General features: G+C 40.8%; 1 protein-coding gene across 7 annotated transcripts; it reads left to right on the top strand.

Moving 5' to 3' along the window:
- The first annotated feature begins 1,453 nt into the window (after positions 1-1,453).
- Positions 1,454-18,919, top strand: SLC16A5 (solute carrier family 16 member 5). 7 transcript variants are annotated; one of them, XM_075177867.1, is made up of 6 exons: positions 1,454-1,604; positions 6,274-6,358; positions 10,155-10,378; positions 13,185-13,328; positions 14,279-15,091; positions 16,787-18,919. In XM_075177867.1, the coding sequence occupies exons 3-6, from the start codon at positions 10,192-10,194 to the stop codon at positions 17,005-17,007; spliced, it is 1,365 nt and encodes a 454-aa protein (XP_075033968.1). In that variant the 5' UTR covers positions 1,454-1,604; positions 6,274-6,358; positions 10,155-10,191; the 3' UTR covers positions 17,008-18,919. The 7 variants fall into 7 exon arrangements, with proteins under 7 accessions (XP_075033968.1, XP_075033969.1, XP_075033973.1 ...); XM_075177868.1 differs by having other exon boundaries at positions 10,119-10,378; XM_075177872.1 differs by lacking the exon at positions 6,274-6,358.
- Positions 18,920-25,605: the final 6,686 nt, after the last annotated feature.

Here is a 25,605-nt window from a genome sequence, read left to right as displayed (position 1 = left end):
CAAAATTACACTGGAACAAAATAAAAACAATAATCCACCTGAATTAAAGTTCTTTCCTATTCTACATTGTCGATACCTCTTTTGACTTTAATGACACGCTTTTCGCCATGGACGTCAGTGGTACAGTTTTCCCCAACGAACGTGATGGATATCACTTAGTCTAAGCAGGCAATTATTTCCTGGAAGAAAGAGGTAGAAATAGTAACAGCTAGCATCATATGGATGCTTTTTAAATAGTCCAAAAACAGTACAGGTAAGGAAGTGAGGCTCAGTGGTTAGCACGTCACAGCACTGGGGTCATGGGTTCAATTCCCAATCATGATCTTATCTGTGTGGAGTTTGCATGTTCTCCACGTGTTTGCGTGGGTTTCCTCCGGGTGCTCCGGTTTCCTCCCACACTCCAAAAACATACTGGTAAGTTAATTGGCTGCTATTAAATTGACCATAGTCTTTCTCAGTGGGGTATATTTACTAAACTGCGGGTTTGAAAAAGTGGAGATGTTGTCTGTAGCAACCAATCAGATTCTAGCTGTCATTTTGTAGAATGTACTAAACAAATAACTAGAATCTGATTGGTTGCTATAGGCAACATCTCCACTTTTTCAAACCCGCAGTTTAGTAAATATACCCCAGTGTGTATGTTAGAGAATTTAGACTGTAAGCTCCAATGGGGCAGGGACTGATGTGGGAAATCCAATACGATCGAACGTAGATGGACAAATTGATAAAGTGATCAGATTAGGAGTAACCGGTATATCCATAAGGAGCAGACTGAACTTAATTGAAATGTGTATATTATAATCATATTATTAAGATGTAACAATCCCCTAACTGCCCGACATTGTGTATGCACAGAGAAAGTTTCTGCTCTCTCACCTTTACCTTCATTACCTTTGTCACTTAACTGCAATAATATGTAAGAGATACTATCTGATTGTAAATTTACTTGAAGAATTTATTTGTTGTGAGTTTTCAATAAAAACCTGTTTAACGAAAAACAAACGTGAACCCTACTTCTAGCAGAAACAAAACATATGAAATCATGCATGCAAACTCTGCACCTACAGATATAAAGCAGCAAAAAAGTTGCTCAGTGCATAATCGAAGCAAAACTGAAATGTCTGCAACTCAAAATCTGCCCACGACACCTGAAATTGCAGCTTGTGATTGTATTTGCTTCCTTTTGGTTTGAGCAATAGTTCCTGTTAGGGTTTGCCTGTCTAATATGATGCAATGTAATTCTTGTTTTTCCTAAGAACAATTTTTGGACTGTTGCATTGTTAGTTCCTATCAGCACATCTCTTTCTGTGGCCGTTCACCCTAAATTTTACTTTCCCGCATTTCCTCCGGACTTATTTCCTTCATTCCATTCTCCAATTACACCGTAAACCCATTCCCCCTCTAGGAGAGACCTTTACATGCACTCCTCCTAATCCTGTTTTCCTCCTTCTACTCTTTCTATCCACAGTCTCCTCCTCTTTCCTACTTCTGCCTCTCAGATGAATTTTGTCTCTGTTACAGGATCTGCATCCTGCCCCTAACTCCTGACCCGTTGGACAGAGGCAAAAATAAAACAGAGGCAACTGAGAGGGTAAAAAGGACAGGTGAGAAGCCCAACATATGGCAGACATAAGCAGTAGCTGACTTAAACTTCATATAACTGTTCATTTTAAATGCTAGACCTTCACTATAGCCACTTACTAATCCTTTCATACTCCACATATCTGTCTTCTTATTCTGACTATTGTACAGAACCGTCTTATGAAGATCAAAACTGTTAACCGTTGCAGTGTGTAATGTGAGTAGCCATTTCTGCTGACTGATGCACATGGGTGTAACGTGCTTAACCCATTAAAGACCAGGGGGTAAATGTATCAAGCTGAGAGTTTTCCGGCATGTTTGAAAAACCAATCAGATTCTATCTGTCATTTATTTAGTACATTCTACAAAATGACAGCTAGAATCTGATTGGTTGCTATAGGCAACATCTCCACTTTTCGAACCCGCCGGAAAACTCTCAGCTTGATACATTTACCCCCAGGGGGGTAGATTTACTAAAACTTCCTAAAAGTAAAAGTGGAGGTGTTGCTCATAGCAACCAGTCCGATTCTAGCTATCATTTTCTAGAAAGTACTAGATAAATAATAGCTAGAATTTGATTGGTTGCTATAGGCAGCATCTCCACTTTTCATTTTAGGAAGCTTTAGTAAATCTACTCCTCAGGTGTTATTTTTACACTTTCATAATGATTAATAACCACATCAGACCATGTGTTTGTTTTCTTGGGGGAGGGCAGGGAGTCTATGGGGTATATTTACTAAACTGCGGGTTTGCAAAAGTGGAGATGTTGCCTATAGCAACCAATCAGATTCTAGTTATCATTTATTTAGTACATTCTACAAAATGACGGCTAGAATCTGATCGGTTGCTATAGGCAACATCTCCACTTTTTGAAACCCGCAGTTTAGTAAATATACCCCTAGGGCTCTCTTTTATTATTATATTGAAACTAATATATTTGTGTTTCATAAGCATTTCAAAAGGAAAATGGTCAGAAATAAGTTTAAAAAAAATTGTTTTTCCTCAAGATTCTGCACTTATTGCAAAATGTAATCACTTGTCCTCCCAAATTTAGAGATTATGGGCCAGATTCATTAAGGCATGCAAAACAAATACATTTGTTGAAACATAAAGTCCAAGCAGAATGCATAGAAAATATAGTAATCAACTATTGTCAACTGTTAATAATATAATCAAGAGAAATACATTGAAGAAAAAAAACTTTTTTTTTTAGTTTTTTTTCACTAAATACATTTATCAAAAAGTTCTCAATGATTACTGTATATAAAATGACTGTTTACAGTTGCACCTAATTGCAAACACATGTTGTGGCATGCACACAAGTCCATCATCACTATCAGTCGGCACTTACACCTGTCCTGTGACTGATGCAAATGATACCACTGAAAAACACGTACCTTTGAGATGCCCAAAGCTTGAATCAACCTTGGCACGACCTTACTGTCCATTGATTACTTTTTATCCTTCAAATAAAAGATCATCATCTTTAACAATTATTTATATAGCGCCAGCAGATTCCGTAGCGCTTTACAATTGGGATAAATGGCTGATACCTATATTCTTTGTGTGCTGTCATCTGGACCCAATCCGATGGGCCCATGGGTTCACTCATTTTGGCTTACCACTGAACGGCAAGGTCTATACAATTTGGCAAGCCATGTGTTTGACCAAACTGCACACAAATTAATTCATTCAGCTTCCAGACAAAAGCTTCTGAGATTTTCAGAGACATCATGCAGAGCTGACAACCCATCACTTGTTTATAAAAACAACAACAAGCCCTCTAAAAGTCAGGTTTGATAGGTAATTATTTACGATGAGATCTGGTTTCATGTCATATCAGACATTCACTCCTAGTCAGCAGCACATGATGATTGACTGCTGACAGTTAACGCATTGCCTCAGTTGGACGGCTCCTGCATCTGACCTGTCAGTGCTAATCTCTGAAATGTCAAAAGTGCTGAAGTTCAAACTTCTGCTGCCAGTCAAGGCTGGAGAATCAGCTGTTACAGAAGCACTTGCAGAGTGGGTCATGTGAGTTTCTCCTGAGACTCTAACATCAGACTACTTCCATTCTGCTTGTTGAATGATTGAAGTTTAAGATTAAGGACCTTGTTCAAGTCTGGACATATGTGTGGTTGTGTAGTGTATCTTGAATGATCACTCTCCACATGTCCAGAAACCAAACTTACGAACAGAACTCATACACTGATCAGCCACAACATTAATTTGACACCAGCCTAATATTGAGTAGGTTTCCCTCGTGTCGCCAGAACAGCTCTGACCCGCCGAGGCATGGACTCCACAAGACCTCTGAAGGTGTCCTGTGGTATCTGGCACCAAGAAGTTAGCAGCAGATCCTTCAAGTCCTGTAAGTTGCGAGGTGGGGCCTCCATGGCTTGGACTTGTTTTTCCAGCACATCCCACAGATGCTCGATCAGACTGAGATCTGTGGAATTTGGAGGCAACATCTTGGTCTCTGTCATGTTCCTCAATCCATTCCTAAACAATTTTTACAGTGAGTGCTGGCCACCAGTTGGCCAGGGTCGGCCCCGATGACTAACCTCTGGGCGGCTGCTTGCGGTGCCCCTAATCCGCCTCTGCATGTAGTAAACATAATGCAAATGGTAATAAAAAATATTTCAGTCTATATGTGTGTCTATGCTTCCGAAAAGTAAAAGTATTTCCACCCCTATTCTAATTGTAACATATCTTAAGAACAAGATGTGATTTACAGGCAGAACTACGCAAGAGTTCCGTTCTCCTTTTAAACATGAAAAATTATGCCCAATTTGCATTGTAACTTGAATCAGTCCCGAAAGGTGTAATTTTAGTGGAACTTGACTTTTGTCATCACTAGATTTTAGTGAAGATATCATGGGTATAAGATAAAAGGAAAATTAATGAAGCAGCAGAGCCAGGGGAAGGTGTCAGGTCTAAATCTGTTACATGTATAATAATGTTGAAAATCTCTCTCCATTGCTGGTTCAAATGTGGACACTTCCAAAAATATGAATAATATCTTGTTGCAGTTACACCTACAATATTTAGACTGCCACATTTTATAGAGTCCAGTTGGTGTTAAAAATAATGTATTTATTAATTTAATAAACATATGGAAAATGTCATGCAAGTTCACCAAAATATGTTTGCACTCTTCTTGCGTAAATATAGTTTGTGAATCGATTTCCCACTGGTACTCAGCCAGGTACAGATTGTATGTATGTCCTCAGGCTCCTCAGGAGAGTACCTTGACTCTTGGTTCCTGTCTTGAACCCCCCCTGTTAATCAGGCTACACTATACTGGTTTGAAAAAATAATGATTCATTTGGCTCAAGTTGTCCCAGAGATCTTCAGCATGCGCAATTAAGCCCAAAGTCCTGAAGTACTTATCTTACAACATACTGGAGCTGAAAACTAGGATTCTGTGGATCTTATGGAACTGGTTCTTGAGTTCTGTGGATCTTATGGAACTGGTTCTTGAGTTCTGTGGATTTTATGGAACTTGCTCTTGAGTTCTGTGGATTTTATGGAACTTGCTCTTGAGTTCTGTGGATTTTATGGAACTTGCTCTTGAGTTCTGTGGATTTTATGGAACTGGCTCTTGAGTTCTGTGGATTTTATGGAACTGGCTCTTGAAATCTGTGAATTTTATGGAACTGACTCTTAATATTTTCATATAATAACAGGTTCATATAATCATGATGGTGTGTACCTGTCAGGGCTGGATTAACCATAGGGCTAACTGGGCTACAGCCCAGGGGCCTATGGCATCCAGGGGGCCCTTGAAAGTGCTCAACAGCAGTATTGATCGGTCGGGGGTGGGGGCGCCCCCAGCCCGATCAGTGCTGCTGAGCACTTTCACTGTGGTCCTTCCCCAACGCGCTGTATTCTCCTTACTGAGGAGATCTCGTGAGTCTCACTCTCACGAGATCTCCTCAGTAAAGAGTGTACAGCGGGCCAGAGAAGGAGGTAAGTGCCGGGGGGGGTTTGCGGGCAGCTCGGTTCACGAAGGGGGGGCGGGGGGCGGGCAGCTCGGATCACGGGGGAGGGGTCCCTCACGGGGGAATGGAGGCCCCCTTAGCCCAGGGGCCTCCATTCCCTTAATCCGGCACTGGTACCTGTCTGATATGGGCATTGATATATGTAATTCATACCTGCAGGCTCTGTTTGTGTTGAGGGACGAGGCCAGTTTAAGGTGTGTAATGACCTCAGTTGGCGGTTTCGAGTAGGAGGGTTTGTGGGTTTTGATGAGGCACACATGATAGAAAATGCTCACAATGTGTACTGAGCAGAAGTGAATATTGGGACCTCCAGGATCTGACTTTAAGCAGACCTGATGGACTCTCCCCCATGTGGGGGCATCCCACCCCATTTTTGTTGGTCACTTGAATGTAACATCAGGTGATAGGGGACTTGAGCACAGCATCAATAACTTGGGTAGCTATCCATTGCTTGTCACCCCCTTCCCTATATCGGTTTAGTCAATAAAGGATCTGACCATTTCTCTCTACATTCTGTGTTGTCTATTTATTGGGGTGTTAGTCCTCATAGTTATTTGAGTCAAGAGGGTGGGGTGCATACATGGTCTACAACCATAAAACATGTTGCTTCTCATATGTTGGAAAAGGTAATAATAGCCCTTCATTTCCCCATTAAATGAGCGCTCATGGTTCTAAAATTCATGCCTAGGTGACAAGTCTAAGAAGGATGTATGCTGTACAGTGGAGAACATTCACTCACAGATGGAACAATGGATGGATTTGCTAATTGTTCTGTAAGTGCTGTTTCCTTCTGTACTGTGTGAGTGAGTGAGTGACTGAGTGAGTGACTGAGTGAGTGACTGAGTGAGTGTGTGTGTATATCATATTTTTGTATACTGACATTTCACTCGGTGCTGTGTGTTTATGTTTACACATTCAGTAGTCTTTACATATAGCTAGGTCCAGAAATATTTGGACAGTGACACAATTTTCAGAAGTTTTGCTCTGTGCACCTCCACCATGAATTTTAAATGAAACAATGGAGATGCAAATAAACTGCAGACTTTCAGCTTTAATTCAAGGGGTTGAACAAAAATATTGTATGAAATGTTTAGGAATTGCAACCACTTTTATACACAGTGCCCTATTTTCAGGGGCTCAAAAGTAATTGGACAAATCAACATAATCATAAATAAAATGTTCATTTTTAATTATTTGTCACAAACCCTTTGCAGGCACTGACTGCCTGAAGTCTGGAACCCATGAACAGAACATCAACAAATGCTGAGTTTCCTCCTTTGTTATGCTTTGCCAGGCCTTTACTGCACATGCCTTCAGATGTTGTTTGTTCGTTAGTCTTTCTGCCTTTAGTTTTGTCTTCAGCAAGTGAAATGCATGCTCGATCAGGTTGAGATCAGGTGATTAAATCGGCCATTGTAGAATATTACACTTCTTTGCCTTAAAACACTCCTGTGTTGCTATCGCAGTATGTTTTGGGTCATTGTCCATCTGCACTGTGAAGCGCCATCCAATCAACTTTGCTGGATTTGGCAGAATCTGAGTATATCCTTGATCATGTGACAGTATATCTGTCACATGATCAATGAAGACTAGTGACCTAGTGCCATTGGAAGCCATACATGCCCATGCCATGACACTACCTCACCATGGTTTACAGATGGTGTGGTATGTTTTGGATCATGAGCTATTCCAAGCCTTCTGTATACTTTTTTCTTCCCATCATTCTGGTACAGGTTGAGCTTAGTTTCATCTGTCCACAGAATGCTGTTCCAGAACTAGGCTTGCTTTTTTAGATGTTTTTTTGGCATGCATCTAATCTGGCCTTTCTATTCTTGAGGCTTATGAATGGTTTGCACCTTGTGGTGAACCCTCTGTATTTGCTCTTGTGAAGTCTTCTCTTTATGGTAGACTTGGATAATGATCAGCCTACTGGCTGGAGAGTGTTCTTCACTTGGCTTGATGTTGTGAAGGGGTCTTTCTTTACCATGGAAAGGACCATGCGATCATCTACCACTGTTGTCCATGGACGTCCAGGCCTTTTTGTATTGCCGAGGTCACCTGTGCGTTCTTCGTTTCTCAGAATGTACCAAACAGTTGATTTGGTCACTCCTAAGATTCCTGCTATATAACTGATGGATTTGTTTTTGTTTTTGAAGCCTAAGGATAGCCTGTTTCACTTGCATTCAGAGCTCATTTGACTACATGTTGTGGGCACTTAACAACAGCTTCCAAATGCCAATGACACACTTGGGGGTGGGTATTCAATTAGCCGTGATGTATCGTCGAACACCGTGGCTGCGCACATTTTCAGGTATGGTACCTCAAGATCGCGATGCGGGGAGCAATCCACAATGTTACATCGCAGCGGAGTGCCTTCGAGACCACTCCAGAAGCACACCGTGGCTAATTGAATATTCCCCTTCCAACTCCAGACCAGGCACCGAAACAGTTAAGAAAATCTATTACAAAGAGTACAGGGCAGACCTAATGACTTTTTTATGCAAGTCTGAGGAGATTATTATGTTTGTGTGCACACATTGCAGAGAACGCTGCTTCTAGTGCGTAGTAAATTACAGCTTCTTTGCCCTCTAGATTAAAGTATGTGAGGGGTGATGCCCACAACACTCCACCCTATACCACATACAGTATAACTCATTGTACGCCCTAGCACAGATGCTGTGTCACGGTTACCTGATGCCAGGTGTCAGTGGGATTTAGGTGAAAGGGGAGGGAATGTCAGACTGAACAGTGAAGGTGTGTCCTGGTAAGGGAGTAGCATAAATTACACAGGTAGCAGAGAAGAGGAAGGTCACTGCCAAACTACAGGTGACCTGGGGATGACGATGACAGCAGTACTGAAAGAAGTAATAGCTTTAGCGAGAGTGTGTTTGGGTGTGTTGGACTGCAGAAGTGATATCTGTACTTCCTTAAATTGATAGTGTGTGTGTCCGGTTGCTTAGAGGAAGTGTGCATTCTTGATGGGGTCTAGTCTGTATTATTTCTCTGTATTAGTGTGAATGAGCAGTATATGATGGGAGACTTGTACTGCCTGTGAAACTTATCAGAATGTCAGATCAGCGTTTTCCTTATGCAAGTTCCCTTGTTTTTGTATGTCTACTTATCTATGTGAAGCATTTGTTTGCGTGCAAGGGAGATGGGGGGGGGGTGAATGAGTGTACGTCTGCACAGGAATGACGCTGTTTGATGAAGAAAGCGTTGGTGTGAAAGTTCTATTTGGGATTTTAGCATCACACAATAATACAATTTAGGAGTCCTGAGTTCCAGTTTGTTCTCTGTTGGATGTGAGGACTTTTGTCACTAGGTTTGGAATATTCTCTAAGGGGTGAGTGCTGCTCTTGAACCTTTGTTGTTTGTTCAAAAATCTGTCTACATGAGGGACCAGGAAAACAGAACTGCTTGTAATGGGGGTGATAAGGGCGTTAATAAGGTGGTCTAGAGTTTAAGTTCTGGATGACTGGAGAAGGTTCTCTGTATGTTTGTTTTATATGTATAACTGGGCACCAGTGGAAAAATATAAATAAATATATATATATATATATATTTCTGTTTGTTATTAGATATGGGTGTAATAATGTATGCCTGCATATGTGTGCCATGCGAAATATGTTGTCTGTGCATAAAAGGTCAATTGTATATGATGGTGTTGTCAGCTAGTTGATCAAGATTTGTGTCATTTGAGAGTGGTTGAGTATTTGTGATAATGTGTTTTTCTAAAATGTAAGTAAGAGGTATAAACATAAAAGCCAGCAGCAACGGTGATACTCTTGAGAATTTATATATATATATATGGACATCTTTGATAATATCCCAGAATTACCTCTATTGTTGTGGTCTCTGAATACAGTTCCTGTCCTTTTCATTCATTCTGTATGTCAGGATAAGCATTAAAAATACATAACTGTATTATGGTCACGTCCAGTGGTCATTTCATGTTTATCAGCTACAAGGGGGTGGGGGGGTTATACAGTACCTGAGGTCTGATCTCCTTTTAGGGTCCGTAAAGTGTCAGATTATGGTGGGAACTTCCTATTGGTCAGCTAGGTCACAGCCCTTTTAGGCTGTTTTTACTTTTTTACTTTGCTTTTACAGCCCTGGTTAGCTACTATGTCTGATATTTGTACATACTGTTCCATATACAACACATGCAGGTTTGCCATATTGCACAACAAAAGTCCAGGACTTGCACTGAGCATATACAGCCAATCAGGGTAAAGCATTCATGCATTATGTGTTTATGGATCATCCATACCATAAGTTCTCCTCATCTATAGCAATATAACCCACAAACCAAGCTGCTATTCATGTTATAGTTGGTCCTAGTATTTCACCATTTATAAATGGGGTTTATTTTTGCTATGTTTAGACACTCTACAGAGCTGCACCTATTCTAAGAAGATTTACCTTCTTTATAGTGCAGCACCCTGTAATTATCATGTAGCAACAGATTGCTCCATGGTGATGTCATCTATAATCAGTTATGAAATTTATGTTATTAAATGTATGTTTTCACAGGTACACACTACACAAATAACCCGACTTTCTGTGCAGGTTACGTCATAATAAGCTTCCTGTGTGAAAAGACAGAATGGAAACCCCTGACGGACCATGGTCATGGGGCGTACTTGCTGCTGTTATGATCATCCAAGGATTGTCTTTAGGATTTCCATCTTCCTTAGGAGTGTTTTATACAGACCTCCAGATCTCTTTCCAGGCATCCAACACAGAGATCTCCTGGTTTCCATCCATTATCATGGCTGTACTGCATGCTGGCGGTTAGTATACTTTCTCTCTGTTGTCAAAAATAGCCATAATATTTTATTTACCTGTCAAAATCAGCCCTCCATGTGCTGTAGCCTCACATCTGCGGAAGAACCTCAATACAGAAATAATTTCAAGAATTCATGTTTCAACACCACATAACTTCTTTTTTTTTTACCAATTCTGAACAATTAAGGAACATGGTGAAGGTAATTTATGAAATGCTCCATAAAACGCGTTGGTTTTGCATTGGTGCACCTCTATAATTTCCCCAGATCATTTCAAGGTGCACGCCTATTTCCAGCGCCTTTATCTCATTACACTACAATTTTGCTTTACCAGCTGAAATCTTGCTTCTGCCACTGCTCTGCATTCAGACTACTCTCTACGTTGCTAGGACCGACTTCAAAACTGCCATCTCCTCCCCTTTGCCTGTGCAAATGCGTTGCATCTTGCGCCGTAAATAGTGTGCACTATGAAATCTAGGTGCACTTGAGCAAACAATGGTGTGCGCTGGGTCCAAAAGTCCTTTTGCGCTTCATAAATAATTAGCACTGTAAGCACAGTTCGATAAATCTCACACTAAATGTATTACCTTCCCCCTGGATAAGACAAGGGGCTAGATTCACTAAACTGCGGGTTTGAAAAAGTAGATGTTGCCTATAGCAACCAATCAGATTCTAGTTGTGATTTATTTAGTGCATTCTACAAAATGACAGCTAGAATCTGATTGGTTGCCATAGGCAATATCGCCACTTTGTCAAACCCGCAGTTTAGTAAATATACCCCAAGGTCTTAAAAACATACTATTTCCCATTTGCATGCCATAGCCACACAATATGAGGCTGAGTTGGAGGCATATAAAAATTGCTCAAATCAAACGCATGTAAAAATTGCATGTTTGCGCCCATGAGTTGCATGCGTAATATGATGAGGTGTCCAGTTCTGTGCTACTAACATAGAGGCCGGTTTATGTCAGGTGTACATCAGATATACTTATACCCCTTATATAAGCACAAGAAAAGATTTTCTAACATTGGTTTGTGAAAAACGCATTCACTGTTAGGTTTGAATTAAATGAAAACCCCTCTATAATGCAGCAGGTATCATTCTCCATCTCGTGTCCAAATGAAAAGTAGCAAAAAAATGAATTCTAAATTACAGCCACAAAATCATATAATATAGGTTGATCAAGGAAGAAAGCACCTATCAGCTCAGAGGTGAATCCGCAATCAGCCAATCAGAAGCGTCTAGCTAGTGCTGGCAACCGTTCTCATTATCGGTGTGTGGTCTCAGGCATCTGACGCTCAGACTCCCAGCCTCTTAAAGGGCCTCTTATCCAAACATAGCACTGCTACCGGTAACAGTCATTTGTTTCAGGAGCGTACCAGGAAAAAAGTTATTTAAGATACATCTGCAAAATAATGTTCCTATAAATGCCAGACCCGCCTTTAAGCTAGGTAAAGGGCAAACACTAGTATGAAGCAGACGTGTCACCTACCTTCCACACAGGACAATGGACATTTAAGGAGTGTGCATCCTTCTAGGACCCAAAATATTTCCACTAACACTGTTTATAACTTTATTTACCCTTCAGATAATCTATATTAGATATGTTACTATATGCTCAGATTAGTTTTGAATGTTTTCAACGTTACCACTTACCGTTCACTGTTTAATATTATATGGACTGCTTTTTATTGTCATTTACATATCTTTGTGTATCATCATCATCAACATTTATTTATATAGCGCCAGCAAATTCCATAGCGCTTTACAATTGTGTGTGGCCGCCTGCCTTATGTTATGTTTAAATGTGAGCAGCAAGCTGTGTTTAATAATTTGATTTAAAGTCAGCCAATTTACGTGTCTATGAACACATGAAAAAAAATTATATGTTTAATTAACATATCTGGGTGGCCAACTTTGGCCAATTACACTGTTGAGAGATATGTACCCATACAGGGGCAGGCTGGGCTGGGGAGCAGGGAGGGCATCTGCCCACTATGGGCTGGTCCCATAGTGGGCTACCTTGGCTGGGTCACCGATCACCCGCATTATTTTCCTTTAAAATCTTGGTTGTGTCTTGCACCCTGGGCTAAAATTTACCAGCCCTTCCCTGTACCCATATCTTCAGGGATCCCTCAGATAGATTCAAGGGGTATATCAGCCTGTAGAATTCTTTTTTAAGGGTCATTTATTGAAGTTTTGTGCAGTTACCATCTGTCTCAGGGACAGTAGGTTGGAAAAATAGAGAAACTAAGGTTCTTGCATTACGAAATAATACAATGAATGACACAATCTTCACCCAGCCTTCTTGAAACATTGGCTTAGACTGGCTTTATTGCAAGGGTGGCGTTATAAAAGGGTGTCATATACACTCATGCATTTTAATACATTTGAAGAGAACATTCTGGTGGCATAGTGGTCCAGAGAGGAAGGAGAAGATGTATTAAATTAAGATAAGGATTTGCAGAGATAAGATGGGTACATGATAAGCATTTACTGTCATAAGGGGGTACTTAAGAAAATCTTGCAAAAAACCTGTGCAGATGTGTCCGCTTACCTATATTTATTTATTATGTAACTCGGTGGTTCCCAAACTGTGCACCCAGGCTCCCTGGGGTGCCTCGGCGATCTCACAGGGGTGCCTCAGCCAGGGCCAGTGGTAAGCAAGGCGGGGAAATACTTGGTAATTATTTTGGCTTAGGGGTGTCTTGAAAAAATTATGGTGACCCTAAGGGTGCCTTGAGCTGAAAAAGTTTTGGATCTACTGATGTAACTTAATTAATATTTTATTGATATTTGCCTTCCACACAGGTCCATTATGCAGCATTATGGTAGAGAGGTTCGGCTGCAGAGTAACGGCAATGGTTGGTGGTCTCCTCTGTGGAATCGGTTTGGTAACCAGCTCCTTCTCTAAGACCATAGTTCACCTGTACCTGAGTGCTGGACTTATTGGAGGTGAGTGGGTGCTTATTCACTATACTTTCCTGCAGGAACACCTCAAATAACTAAAATCTACAGGCCTGGCTTGGTTTAATTATGACCTCTAAGAGGTAACCTTAAAATTATGTCTGGAATGTTATACTAGAGAAGAATCTGCATTAATAAGTGAGATAGTACATACTCAAAGTCTCCACGTGTCAGTGATTAAAACCTCACCACACACAACAATACCTGCTGGTTTTATATCATATGCCACCTCCTCGTTATTATTCTTCATATCTCTCAATTTGATAAAAATATGTTTTGAAAAAAATCATTATTCCAGTTTTCTGCTGTTGAAAAGTTTAAATGTCTTTCAATCGGGCAGCTTCTCTTCACCACTAAGGGTTAATTGTTTTGCATAATGCAGCAGAATTGTTACAACAAAGTAACAAAGTACTAAACTAAACAGTAAGCAGGGCTGCCAAATTCTGTTGCAGTGTATACATAACAGAGAGGGATGTGACTGAGAGCCTAGAATTGTTTCAAAAACGCGTGATACATGTCCGCAGAAATGTTTCCAGCTCACAAGTAGATGGTCTAGAAACAGCATCCGTTGGGTTATCCAGCTAAAATGAAAGGAAAAATTATGTTCAGCCGGTATAGTCAGGATACAGGTGGCAGTGGAGCACAGGCTAGAGTGGAGCACACAAATACTCGATAGCTTATTTGTACACTGAAATTAAAAGTTGATATTTGTGTGCTACATGAAAAAACAGTCAGTATTTAATTTATGTGCAAAACAGAATACTAATTTGCACCCCTTGCATTGTAACATGGTTTTGTCCAGGAGACTGAAATAAGAAGTTTCTTAAGTTAAGATCCTTAATGAATCAGGCCCATGAATTTTAAAATAAAATTGAGTGATGTTACTTTTTAGCTGACAATGCATCGTTCCCTGTCTAACATAACTTTCTTACACTCAGGTTTAGGACTCTGCTTCTGCTTCCAGTCTGCGGTCACAGTGCTTGGCTACTATTTCATCAAGCGCCGGACTTTGGCCAATTCTCTGGCCTCCACGGGGGCCTCCATAGGCATGGCTCTCTGGCCACTGGCATCCCAGCACCTGCTGGAGGTAATGGGATGGAGAGGGTCCTTTATGATCTTCGGGGGAGTGCTGCTCAACGCTTGTGTATGTGGTGCTATGATGAGACCAGTAAAAATGCCAACAGCGGCTCCTGATAAAAATGGGACCGCTTCCAAACTCAATGGGACTACTGGTGGTGTTGCGGAGATGGAACGAGGTACAGGCCTACAGAGATACATGGCTTTCGACTTACTGCTTCGACATAGGCGATATCAGATTTTCACAATAGGTGTCGCTTGGATGGTTCTAGGCTTTGTCTTGCCACTTTTCTACTTGGTACCATATGCTACCAGCAGTGGGATAGAGGAGGCAAAAGCTGCACTGTTGCTCTCTCTCATTGGCTTCATCAACATCTTTGCCCGTCCGGTGGCCGGACTTGTGTCACAGCAGCCGATATTCTCCGGACGATTAATTTACCTGTTCAGTGGAGCAGTCATTGTGAATGGACTCAGCAATCTTGTGTGTGCAGCCTCTGTGTCCTTCCCGGCACTTCTGTCTTATTGTGCCCTCTACGGCATCTCCATGAGTGTAATTGGATCGCTTGTATTTCAAGTATTGATGGATATAGTGGGAATGAAGAGATTCCCTGGAGCTTTTGGACTTTTTACCATCCTTGAAAGTGTTACCATCTTGGTGGGACCACCTTTGGCAGGTAGGTGATGATGGAACGTGACATATTATTATATTATAGCTCTGTCCTGTCTCTTTGCTTATGAGTCATACTAATGGAAAGGCAACTTGTCCAGGCCATCCGTCCAAAGTATGGAAGAGCGCTAACAGATGGCTGGAGCTTCATTTGGCCCAGTAATTAGCAGCAGTGTGGATTCATTGTCTATGGCAGTGTTGGCTACTCTGTGACACTCCAGGTGCTGTGAAACTACAAGTCCCAGCATGCTTTGCCCATATATAGCAGCTTATTGATGGAAGGGTATGTAGTTTCACAACACCTGGAGTGTCACAGGTTAGCCAACACTGGTCTATGGCATCTATGTGGCTGAATATTGGCTAATTACTCACTCATGAGAGCAGTCATATAACAGATTATCCCACAGGGCTTTAGGAGAGAAATAATTATAACCATGATTGTTCTGTAGGAGTTGCTATCTATGCTCCCTTCTTCATAACAGCCTATTGAGGTAAAATGACAATCTTATGTTGGTGGTTATACGGTATTACGGGCCACTTACTCTCCAAAAGTTGCAAGTTCTACCCCGGTCATGCTTCCTAGGCTGGGTACACACTATCATCATCATCATCATCATCATCATCATCATTTATTTATAAAGTGCTACTAATTCCACAGCGCTGTACAGAGAAATCATTCACATCAGTCCCTGCCCCATTGGAGCTTACAGTCTAAATTCTCTAATATAGACACACACACACACACAGAGACACTAGGGTTAATTTTGATAGCAGCCAATTAACCTACCAGTATGTTTTTGGAGTGTGGGAGGAAACCAGAGCACCCGGAGGAAACCCATGCAGACACAGGGAGAACATACAAACTCCACACAGATAAGGCCATGGTCGGGAATGGAACTCATGACTCCGGTGCTGTGAGGCAGAAGTGCTAACCACTGAGCCACTGTGCTGCCCCTATACAAAGTTTCTCCCAGTTCGTTATCATTAACGATTTTACCAAAGATTAGAAAAAAAAGCCCTGATCAGCAGCCGATTCCTGAAGTTTTACAAGATTTACCCTCAGATCTGTGCTCTTCATCTGTCACAACCGTTGGCTGAAAAGATTGGGACTCTGCCCACTCCATAGAGATCTATGGACATTGCAGGTCCTGAGTGCAGACACACTGCAGAATTGGAACAACATATTGGGGCGAATGGTCGTTAATTGTGTGATTGGCCCGATAATCAGCTGAAAACACTGTAGTGTGTACCCAGCCTTATTTTGCTACTAGTGCAATGTCTGCTGCCTGCACCTACAAATTATGCAGTGCATTACAGAGAATATTTAATCTTTCACATCGCCCCAGTGGAGTTTACAATCTATATTCCCCATCACATGGACACACACTTACACACACACACACGTATACACACACACACACACACACACACACAGATTAATAATTGACAATTCAACCTACCTACTAGTATGTATTTGGGCTGTGCAAGTAAACCAGAGCATCTGTAAGGAACCCTGGTGCCCTGGTCAGAGTCAAACTCATGGCCCCAACTTTGTGAGACAGCAGTGCTAACCACTGTGCCACCCAAGTATCATAAGCTCTGGACCTAACTCCCTTTAAAAACTTGTGTTCTGTCGATCCAAACCCTTCCCCGTGCCTTGTATACTGTACTACTCTGTTAATGGGTTTGTATGTTTCCGCAGGTTTACTGGTAGACATCACTGGTCAATATAGTTTGGTGTTCTACTTCAGCAGCATTGCCGTGGCCTCATCGGGACTTTTCATGTGTTTGGCCTCCTGTATAGTTGACAAAAAAGAAGAAAAGACTGGAAAAAAATTCAAAAACACAGAGGAAGCAACAGACAGCCGTGAACACCAAAATATTATTTATACCCCTGCAAAACAGGAGGATTTTGTAATATAAGTGACCTTCTGTAATATAAGTGAATATAAGTAATCCTAACTAATAAGGAACAATTCGAACAATATGAAGTTAGAACTTTCTGTGAGGATCAGGCATTGGTCAGTGTCTTCCTAGTGTTTCAGCACAATACCTCAGTTCACAGGTCTGAGGTAAGCTTTGTCTGGAAGAAAATGTTTGTTATCTCAGGGAAATGACATATGTCAACATTAGACTGTTGAAGGACAATGGTAAGGACAAATTGGTAAGTGAAGTTATCATTGGTGGATGGTTTTCACCAAGTGGCTAAAATATTAATTTCTATGCGCAATTATCTTTGGTGGGTGAAGTCCATGAAGTGACTGTAGCTGGAGGTATAGAAAGAGTATAAACTCTAAAACTTGTAGAAAATAAGTATTGCTCCACCCAAGAAAGTAGAACCAAGACCTGGGGCTAGATTTACTAAACTGCAGGCTTGAAAAAGTGGAGATGTTGCCTATAGCAACCAATCAGATTCTAGTTACCATTTATGTTGTACATTCTACAAAATTACAGCTAGAATCTGATTGGTTGCTATAGGCAACATCTCCACTTTTTTAAACATCCAGTTTAATAAATAGTGGTGTTTTGGGATGTTACAAATTTTCCACTGTAAAAAAAAATGCAGCACTTTCAATATGTACACTAGTGTTAAACCAGTTTGATCTATAGATACCTAGAGATTCTTTAATGCTGAAAATAGTGATGGCACTTTATTAATGAAAAAATATTTATAGCTAAAAATCCACTATCGACCATAATCGGTCACAATAAACAATAGAAGTAGCACATTCACCTAGGTCTGTGTCTTGTACACTCTAAGAAGTGGCGCACGCAGGGGGGGTTTCTGGTTCTCCAGAAACCCCTCCCCTCCGCGAACCAACGGTACTGTGCAGCAGCCGCGACGCTGTCAAAGAAGCGTCCGCGGCAGTGCTGTATTGTACTATAGAATTCTGCAGAATTCAGACTCGCCGAAATGGAGCTGCTGCGCAATATTTATTTTTTTTCCGGGGGGGCGGAAACCCCCCCTTCTAAATCCTGCGTTCGCCCCTGCTAAGCTCTGGATTAATCCGATCAGGTCTGAAGTTTTGGACTAAGCTTGAACGATTAAGTATTATAAAACTACCATGACATTTTCTTATAAAACACTAAATGAACTCTATTGTTGTGTAACACAAAGGATACCAAATACTTTTTTTTGTTTGTGAACATGTAAAGACTGTTATCATCAACTCAGGGAATAGAAAGAAGAAATCATACACCTGCCAAAACAATACTTAATGAAATGCAGACAAATATCATTAGTACCGGGAACGTAATGTACAAACGAATGTAACCACAAAAGCAAGGATAGAAAAACAATTATTATTACTGCAAGAGAAATAGCCTCAGATAAATACCTTAGATAAATAAAATCCATCTGATGCACATTGGGTTAGTTGCCTACTCTTCCGGAATGTCCTGGAGTCTCCCGAATTTCAAGGAGTCCTCCCGCTAGAACAGGCTCCTCCCCCCTCTCTGCAGCAAAAAGCTGCGAATTGTATCAGGGGCGGGGTTACGGTGACACAGCGCCCCCTCCCACACTCAACCTAAATTGGCAAGTATGAGATTGGGTGACTGATACACAGGATTTGCCAAAAATCATGAGAAAAAAAACTCCTTTTAATCGAATGTTATTATAACAGAAAACCTGGACATCTCTCGGAAATTAAAACAAGTTTCAAGACAGCAGATCAAACTGTTTTCTTTCTTTCCCTACTGGGAGATGCTTTTAAATAAGTACACGGCAAAGTTAAGGTTAAGTATTAGAGTACAGTTTCCATGAAAACATTTACTTAGTGTGACACGCTAGATGGTACAATATTTATATAGTTGATATGGTTATTATTGTGAAAAATATATATATATATATATATATATATATATATATTGTGGTGTAAAAGTGAATACTTACTTTGGTCAATATTTTAAAAACATTAGACAATTATTGAACCGCACAACCTTAATTAGTCATCAATAAAATATATATTTTCATATTATCATGAGGTAATCTCTGGTCACTTTGTACGGTGTTGATGTAATTGTAGAAGTCTTACGTGATTTGATCTTTTCTTTATCTAACTATAATAATTAGTAATATTATATATATATATATATATATATATATATATATATATATAGTCATGGCCAAAAAAATTTGAGAGTGACCCAGTTATTGGTTTTCACAAAGTTTGCTGCAGTGTTTTTAGACCTTTTTGACAGATGTTGCTATGGTATACAGAAGCAAAATTAGAAGCCTTTCATAAGTGTCAAAGGCTTTTATTGACAATTACTTTAAGTTTATACAAAGAGTCAATATTTGCAGTGTTGCAGTGTTGACCCTTCTTTTCGAAAACCTCTGTAATTCGCCCTGGCATGCTGTCAATCAACTTCTGGGCCACATACTGACTGATGGCCGCCCATTCTTGCCTAATCAAGACAAAAGTGATAACTAAGTAGCTCGGGGATCAAAACATTAACATTTTGGGTCCATGGCCAGGAAACTCCCCAGAATTAATCCCATTAAGAACTTGTGGTCAATCCTCAAGAGGCGGGTGGACAAACAAAAACCCACAAATTCTGACAAACTCCAAGCATTGATTAGCCAAGAATGGGCGGCCATCAGAAGTTGATTGACAGCATGCCAGGGTCTGAGGTCTTCAAAAAGAAGGGTCAACATTGCAAATATTGACTCTTTGCATAAACTTAATGTAATTGTCAATAAAAGCCTTTGACACTTATGATATGCTTGTAATTATACTTCAGTATGCCATAGCAACATCTGACAGGGTCTAAGCACACTGAAGCATCAAATTTTGTGAAAACCAATACTTGTGTCATTCTCAAAACTTTTGCCCATGACTGCATTTGCATATATATATATATATATATATATATATATATATATATATGGAAACACGCCCAGCATTTGTTTATATTAGACCGATATATTTTACTGTATGCATAGAGTATACTTAAAATGTAAATATTTGCCTATGGCAAAAAGTAAATACTGTGCTCATCAGCCATATGACCAGTCTTATAACCCTATGTCACCATATATCCTCATTATGCACTGTACTGCTTTGTATGCTGCCTTAATGTTGCATATAATACCATAAGGCGGCGGTTCCCAAAGTGTGCGCCACCCTCCTCTGTCCCCTCTGCCGCGCGCCAGCCATAGGAAAAACAAAACAACACAAAAACTTACCAATCCGCACGGCGCCGGGACCCAGCATCCACCTCTCTCACGCAGCTGTCACTGAATGACACACAAGCTGCGTGAGAGAGGTGGATGCTGGGTCCCGGCGCAGCGCGGATTGGTAAATTATTCTTTTTTCCTATGGCTGGCGCACGGCAGAGGGGACAGAGGAGGGGGGACCAGCGTGAGAGAGGGGACAGAGGAGGGACCAACGTGAGAGAGGGGGGGGGAACCAGCGTGTCAGAGGGGGCAGAGAAGGGGGGACCAGCGTGTCAGAGGGGACAGAGGAGGGGGGACCAGCATGTCAGAGGGGATAAAGGAGGGGGGGTGGGGGCAGTGTGAGAGAGGGCAGAGGAGGGGGGCAGCGTGAGAGAGAGCAGAGTGTCTAGATGCAGAGGGGGCAGAGTGTCTGGATGCAGAGGGGGCAAAGTGTCTGGATTCAGAGGGGGCAGAGTGTCTGGATGCAGAGGGGACAGAGTGTCTGGATTCAGAGGGGGCAGAGTGTCTGGATGTAGAGGGGGCATTTTTGAATACAACTAAATAAGTATTTCTGTCCTGACCTAAAAACTTATTACAATTTTTTGACACAACTACTTCTAAAACAGGACTGCTCAGTAATTATTTTGGAGGGGTGCCTTGAAAAATTTTTGGAGACTCTTAGGGTGCCACGAACTGCAAAAGTTTGGGAACCACTGCCATAAGCTAATAAGTCTTCACAATGCTTCTTATGCCACCATACAGCTTTATACGTCCTATAATACCAGCCCACTGCTACACAGCAAGAGCAAGAGTTGCCATTGACTACAGTCTTTCTATTCCTTCTGATTGGCTAGAGATCATTGGGAAGAATTAGGCTGTGAGCAGTGACAGCACTACTGCTTAGCAGCAGTGTAATTATCTCCCGGAGAGAGAGCTTGCTGCGATGAAGCCTTCACCACCATGGGACTGTTGCCAAGCTGGGGACTATCCTAAGAAACCGTAGACAGCAGCACGTGGGCTGTAAAGGGATTAAGGTCCCTGGTGTGTGCATTTAAAGATTATAATCGGCTTTATCTGAACATTATATGTGTTTGAATAATCTCACAATTGATTTTTCCAGATTAATCCAAATAAATTCCAATAAACAAAGCAAATGTACTCTAACCTATAGCAACCAATCAGCTATTGTCTCTATAAGGTTATAGAACACTCTGAACAATTGGGTCTGCTGTGTGCACCATATACTTACTGCCGTTATCTGTTGTGTGCTATACATTGTCCTTTAAGGTCATCATTTTTGTTTTGCCAAGTTTCACAGTAGGATCACACGGTGGGAAAAAAAGCTGTCCATGCTTGTTTATGGAAACATTTCAATATATTCTGTAAATACATATTTGTGGGCTAGATCCCAGTTGTTAGATTTTAGAATATGGAACACTGTCATACAGTGAAGAAAAAGAACACCTGGATATCAGGATTTATTTGTATGAATAACTGGTGTATTCCCTGCGAAAGATTGAAACGCCAGTATTTCATGACAAATTCTGTGGTCCATTACAACAATATACTGTAACATGCTGTAGTATCTACAGTATATTGTACATTTCGATGTAGCACCATCAATGTATGTATATGTGTATATATATATATATCTATATATATATATATATATATATAAATATATATATATATATATAATGACTAATAAATAAAATTGTAATAGAATTCTACTGCACTTTAAATGCTCATCTTCAATTAAAGGGTTACATTGACTGTAATGTAATAAAAACTATTGCATTGACAGATCTTCAAAACCTTGGACTGGCTAGGAATGAGGGACAGTTGGTGTCTATGGTTTTACAAATGGTTGTATTAGCTGTTTCATTGTGTCCTCAAAGTGGTAGAAGGTTTATAGTGCACCCTGCATCCCAAAGTGTACCAAAAAATGGAAAATCTTACGTGCCTTTTACCCTATAGAATTGGTATGCTGAATACTGATTGGATGCTGCCTCCAGACAATCCCACAACTTGTAGGTCTTAATAGATGAGATATAAAGGCTGCAGAATAGTCAGGATAGAAAGAAATTGGGACAATCATGTTTGTGTCTAGCAATAAGATATGTATGGGAATATGCATGTAATCCTAACCACTTAAGTCTCATTATATGCACTGTGATCTCAAGAACTGTCCGTCACTCTGACGTTCCTGACAATGGGTAGATTGAAGGTTCTGCAGGACACAATATATTTGTTGTCAAAGCAGAATTCATCCCTTATGTAATAACATACGTCAGGATATTTCACAATGTGTTCTCTGCCAATGAATGAAGAAATAAATATTTATTTATACTGCAGAGTCTTTATTTTGTCCTTTGCCTTGCTGTGTATTGTTTAAACTTGTATTGGGTCTTTTGTTTGTTGCTTATGCAACTATCCCACAGTGTTCTCTTACACAAAGTCTCCTACATAAATACCGTCTCGTGTTCCTAGGAGCTAACAGGAAAGCTAATATTTGGTATTTGTTACCAGTGCTGAGGATTGAGATTATGCAGAAATTTATACAAGTTGCCTCGTCTGTGTTTTGGAATCATTGACATGTTGGCTTTAAGCATCTCCTGGTCCACAGGTTTTATCTGTAAAAATATTGTTATAAAGTCTCTATAATTGAGGAGAGTTTATACTGAATACAATGTAAGACGGTGTTATCATCATCATCAGCTATTTATATAGCGCCACTAATTCCGCAGCGCTGTACATAGAGCTCACTCACAGAGTAGGGTCAATTTGATAGCAGCCAATTAACCTACCAGTATGTTTTTGGAGTGTGGGAGGAAACCGGAGCACCCAAAGGAAACCCACGCAAACACAGGGAAAACATGCATGGTCAGGAATCGAACTCATGGCCCCAGTGCTGTGAGGCAGAAGTGCTAACCACTACACCACTGTGCTGCATGGAATAAAAACAATATATGCACCCCTGGTTAGAAATAATCCTGGGGTGCATAGTTTCAAATAATCAAAGACAAACACGGTATTCGAACATATCATATGAAAAATAAAAATATAGATATATTGGGATATATATCAGCATAAAGACATGCTTAATCACAGTAGCAGCAATTTTCACTATGAAAACCATCCAAGAATAACAGCACGGGGAGAATGTCACATATAAAAGTATCCTATGTACAAGTGATCAAAAAGATTCTCCAACCGGATATTGCTGCTATATTACCAGCAATGTGCCAAGCAATCCACCACTATCTCTGGCATCTAGGCCAAATGTTAATGATGCCTATATGACTCTTATCCAGAAACCAGGCAAAGGTCCTAAGATAAAAAGAAAATTATTGTTGCACATAAGTCAAGATCTTAAGCAGAACCCGTGACCCACCGCTGGAGCTGAGATATGCAATAGAAGTAGCATGGGATCGATCAGAGGGTCGTTGGCACTTAAAAAAATTGTAGGGGCTGGGGGGATGTTCTGTGTTTCTTGGTTTTATTTATGTGTTGTACTTTATGTCACAGTTTTTGGCAATTAAATTTGTTAATGTATTTTATTAACCGTGTTAAATAATTTTATGATACTTCCATATTGGCCAACGTATTACTAGGGGATAAGGTGGAGATGACCAGAGGAATGCAGCATGTCGCCACTGCTTTATAGCCTAGAATTGGACCCCATGCTCCTGTTTTCTGGACCTTGTTGGAGAGTATCTGATTTGGAAACAAGTTAGTTATAATCTCTGCATTTGCCATTGGTATCCCTCTACACATCTCCAGGACAAGGTCGTCACCTCTTTCTTTAATGACGAGGATTGAGTTTGGTTCCATCTCAGAATTTACTGTCAGCTTTCAAAAGTCTATTGCAGTGTTCCTGAAAAAGGCCCGCAGGCTCCTCCCCTGGGCCAACACCATCCCACTCATATGTGTGGGCAATGACATCACTTACTCAGACATCCAATCACCTGGTACCTGTACTGATACTCGTCAGTGGCTGTCGTACTTCGGTGGAAGAGAGCTCTATGAAGGTTCTGGTTGATATAAAGTTGGTAGTGTGGCTACACCTCTTCCACTGCATCAGGGCTACATGAAGTGCCACCGACATTCTTCTCGACAACAGTGGATCCCACGTGGGCTTAACTTTTACTACCAGTGCTTGGTACACCACTGTAGTCAAATGAGGCTCAACTCAGGACCAGGACTGATGTAGGAACACTAAAATGTTTACTTAATGACAGGGGTTGTACCAAAGAGGAACAAGGTTGGACTTTGATGTGACGTTAACACTTTTACGCAGGGCGGCTCTTCAGAATGTCCCTCCTCCTCCTCACACACATAGGTGCACATCTAGTTTGCATAGAGCTCTCCTGAGAGCGGACTGTGGGCATGCACTTCGATATATGCTAGGGAGAGTATACAGGTGCACCAACGTGTGTCATAAATGAGGTGCAGTGACTTTCCCACTAAATAATATATGTATTTTTTGGTAATAATTTCTACATATGCATATGAATATAGCACTGAGCATAGGATGTGTAACCCTGGAACAAAATAATAGTGCATTGATCTTCATCTCCTTCCATACTGTATATTTCGGTGTCCTCAAGCTGGTTTGGGCCGGTGGTGAAGGGTTAATTCTATTTGTTGCCATGTACAACATGCCACTGTGGTTGTTGGAAATGAGTGGCAAAAACCAGTTTGTTTAGGTAATGATGCAGAAACAGTGACACCCAGGGGACATTCGGTTCCCAATGACACAAGCAAGGGCAGTCTGTCAAAACAGCTCCTGCAGCTGGCGTCAATATGCTGTACAGCCCACGCACCCACTCCTTCTGTCTCTGGTGACGGAGCTCCAGGAACAACCCTGTCAGATCACTGAAACAGACCAGGGATATACACCCATTAATGAGGAAATGCAAACTCCACTAGTTGGGCGTTGTGTGTCAATGTACTGCCACATCCATCATACAGATGCACTGTGTTGTCAACCCATTCTGAGATGTCTACCACCGACCAGCTCAAACAACTTGTCAAATGTTGAAAAATGATTCTAGTTTGTACTGTAGCTTCAAATTTAAAGGGAAACTACCATTATTTTTTAAGATTGTGCAAAATTAATTATAAATTTTGTGCATTATTTTAGTACAAAAATGTAGTTAGTTTTAACTACTTTACCTCTTACGACGTGTAACCCTGGAACATGTGTATCCCTGGAACATGTATTCATGCATAGTTATCAACATTTGGAAATAATATCTATGGTTGTTTTGCAGCGTCATGCACACAATGCAGTCCAGATGCACATGGAACAGATGCAATACATATTGAAACATAACTGTTATAACATAATTGATTGCATT

This window comes from Mixophyes fleayi, chromosome 6 (genome assembly GCF_038048845.1).
Source record: "Mixophyes fleayi isolate aMixFle1 chromosome 6, aMixFle1.hap1, whole genome shotgun sequence".
Lineage (NCBI taxonomy): Eukaryota > Metazoa > Chordata > Amphibia > Anura > Limnodynastidae > Mixophyes > Mixophyes fleayi.
This window is presented reverse-complemented; position numbering and strand designations above follow the sequence as displayed.